Below are 707 nucleotides of genomic sequence, written 5' to 3' on the forward strand. Positions count from 1 at the left end.
GCCAGTCGCTCAGTCTTTCACCAAAGAGGTCATTCTCCTGCCAGACCACACATACACACATGTGCCAAGACGTGACAAAAAAGCTTGGCTGTTTGAAAATGGACTCATTAAATCTGCCCTGGAATTTGGGACTGACTGGGACTCAATTCGTGTAATGCAGGAAATAACAACAACCTTCCATCCAGTTGTGACAGGGTGCAGGTAAGCTTTTCATCTATTATTTTATACTATGAACTCTATTTTGTGTTTTGTTTTGATTTTTATTTCTAATCGTGTTTTGGATTTGGATCTGTCGCAGCTACTAATTTTTGAGAAGTTGGATGGGACTTTTTAAAAATACAGTTTGACTTTTGCAAGTAATTTGTCAATATTTCAGGACCTTTTTAAAACTAATATTGGATAAAGTTATGTAGGTAGAGTAGCAAACAGCATTTTTTTTATTCTGCTAGACAAGGATTACTAAAACATTAACCTTTAAATGTAATGTCACATTCTTTATTTACATGATGGTTTCCACTCACCTAGGTTACAAATCTTGATGCCATGCCACAATAAACTGGTAGAACCATCCCTTACCACAAACCAGAGTTTGACAGGAGACCTTCTGAAAAAGCTGTTTCATCAGAAGTCCATTTATGTCAGGCCTGACAAAGTACTTGTAACCGAGGAAAAAGAATCTGTAAGTGATCAAGTTTTCTATTTTTTTT

The 707-nt window shown here is 36.2% G+C and overlaps 1 protein-coding gene across 1 annotated transcript in view; it reads left to right on the forward strand.

Annotated features, from left to right (window-relative positions):
* Window positions 1-707, forward strand: part of LOC106536055 (G2/M phase-specific E3 ubiquitin-protein ligase) — a gene marked incomplete at its 5' end in the record, with an annotated part of 10,146 nt that continues 9,439 nt past the window's right edge. The window contains 2 exon segments of the mRNA XM_014033224.1: window positions 1-201; window positions 526-679. Of these exon segments, the coding sequence (XP_013888678.1) occupies window positions 155-201; window positions 526-679 (201 nt within the window).

This window comes from Austrofundulus limnaeus, unplaced genomic scaffold, assembly GCF_001266775.1.
Source record: "Austrofundulus limnaeus strain Quisiro unplaced genomic scaffold, Austrofundulus_limnaeus-1.0 Scaffold1668, whole genome shotgun sequence".
NCBI lineage: Eukaryota > Metazoa > Chordata > Actinopteri > Cyprinodontiformes > Rivulidae > Austrofundulus > Austrofundulus limnaeus.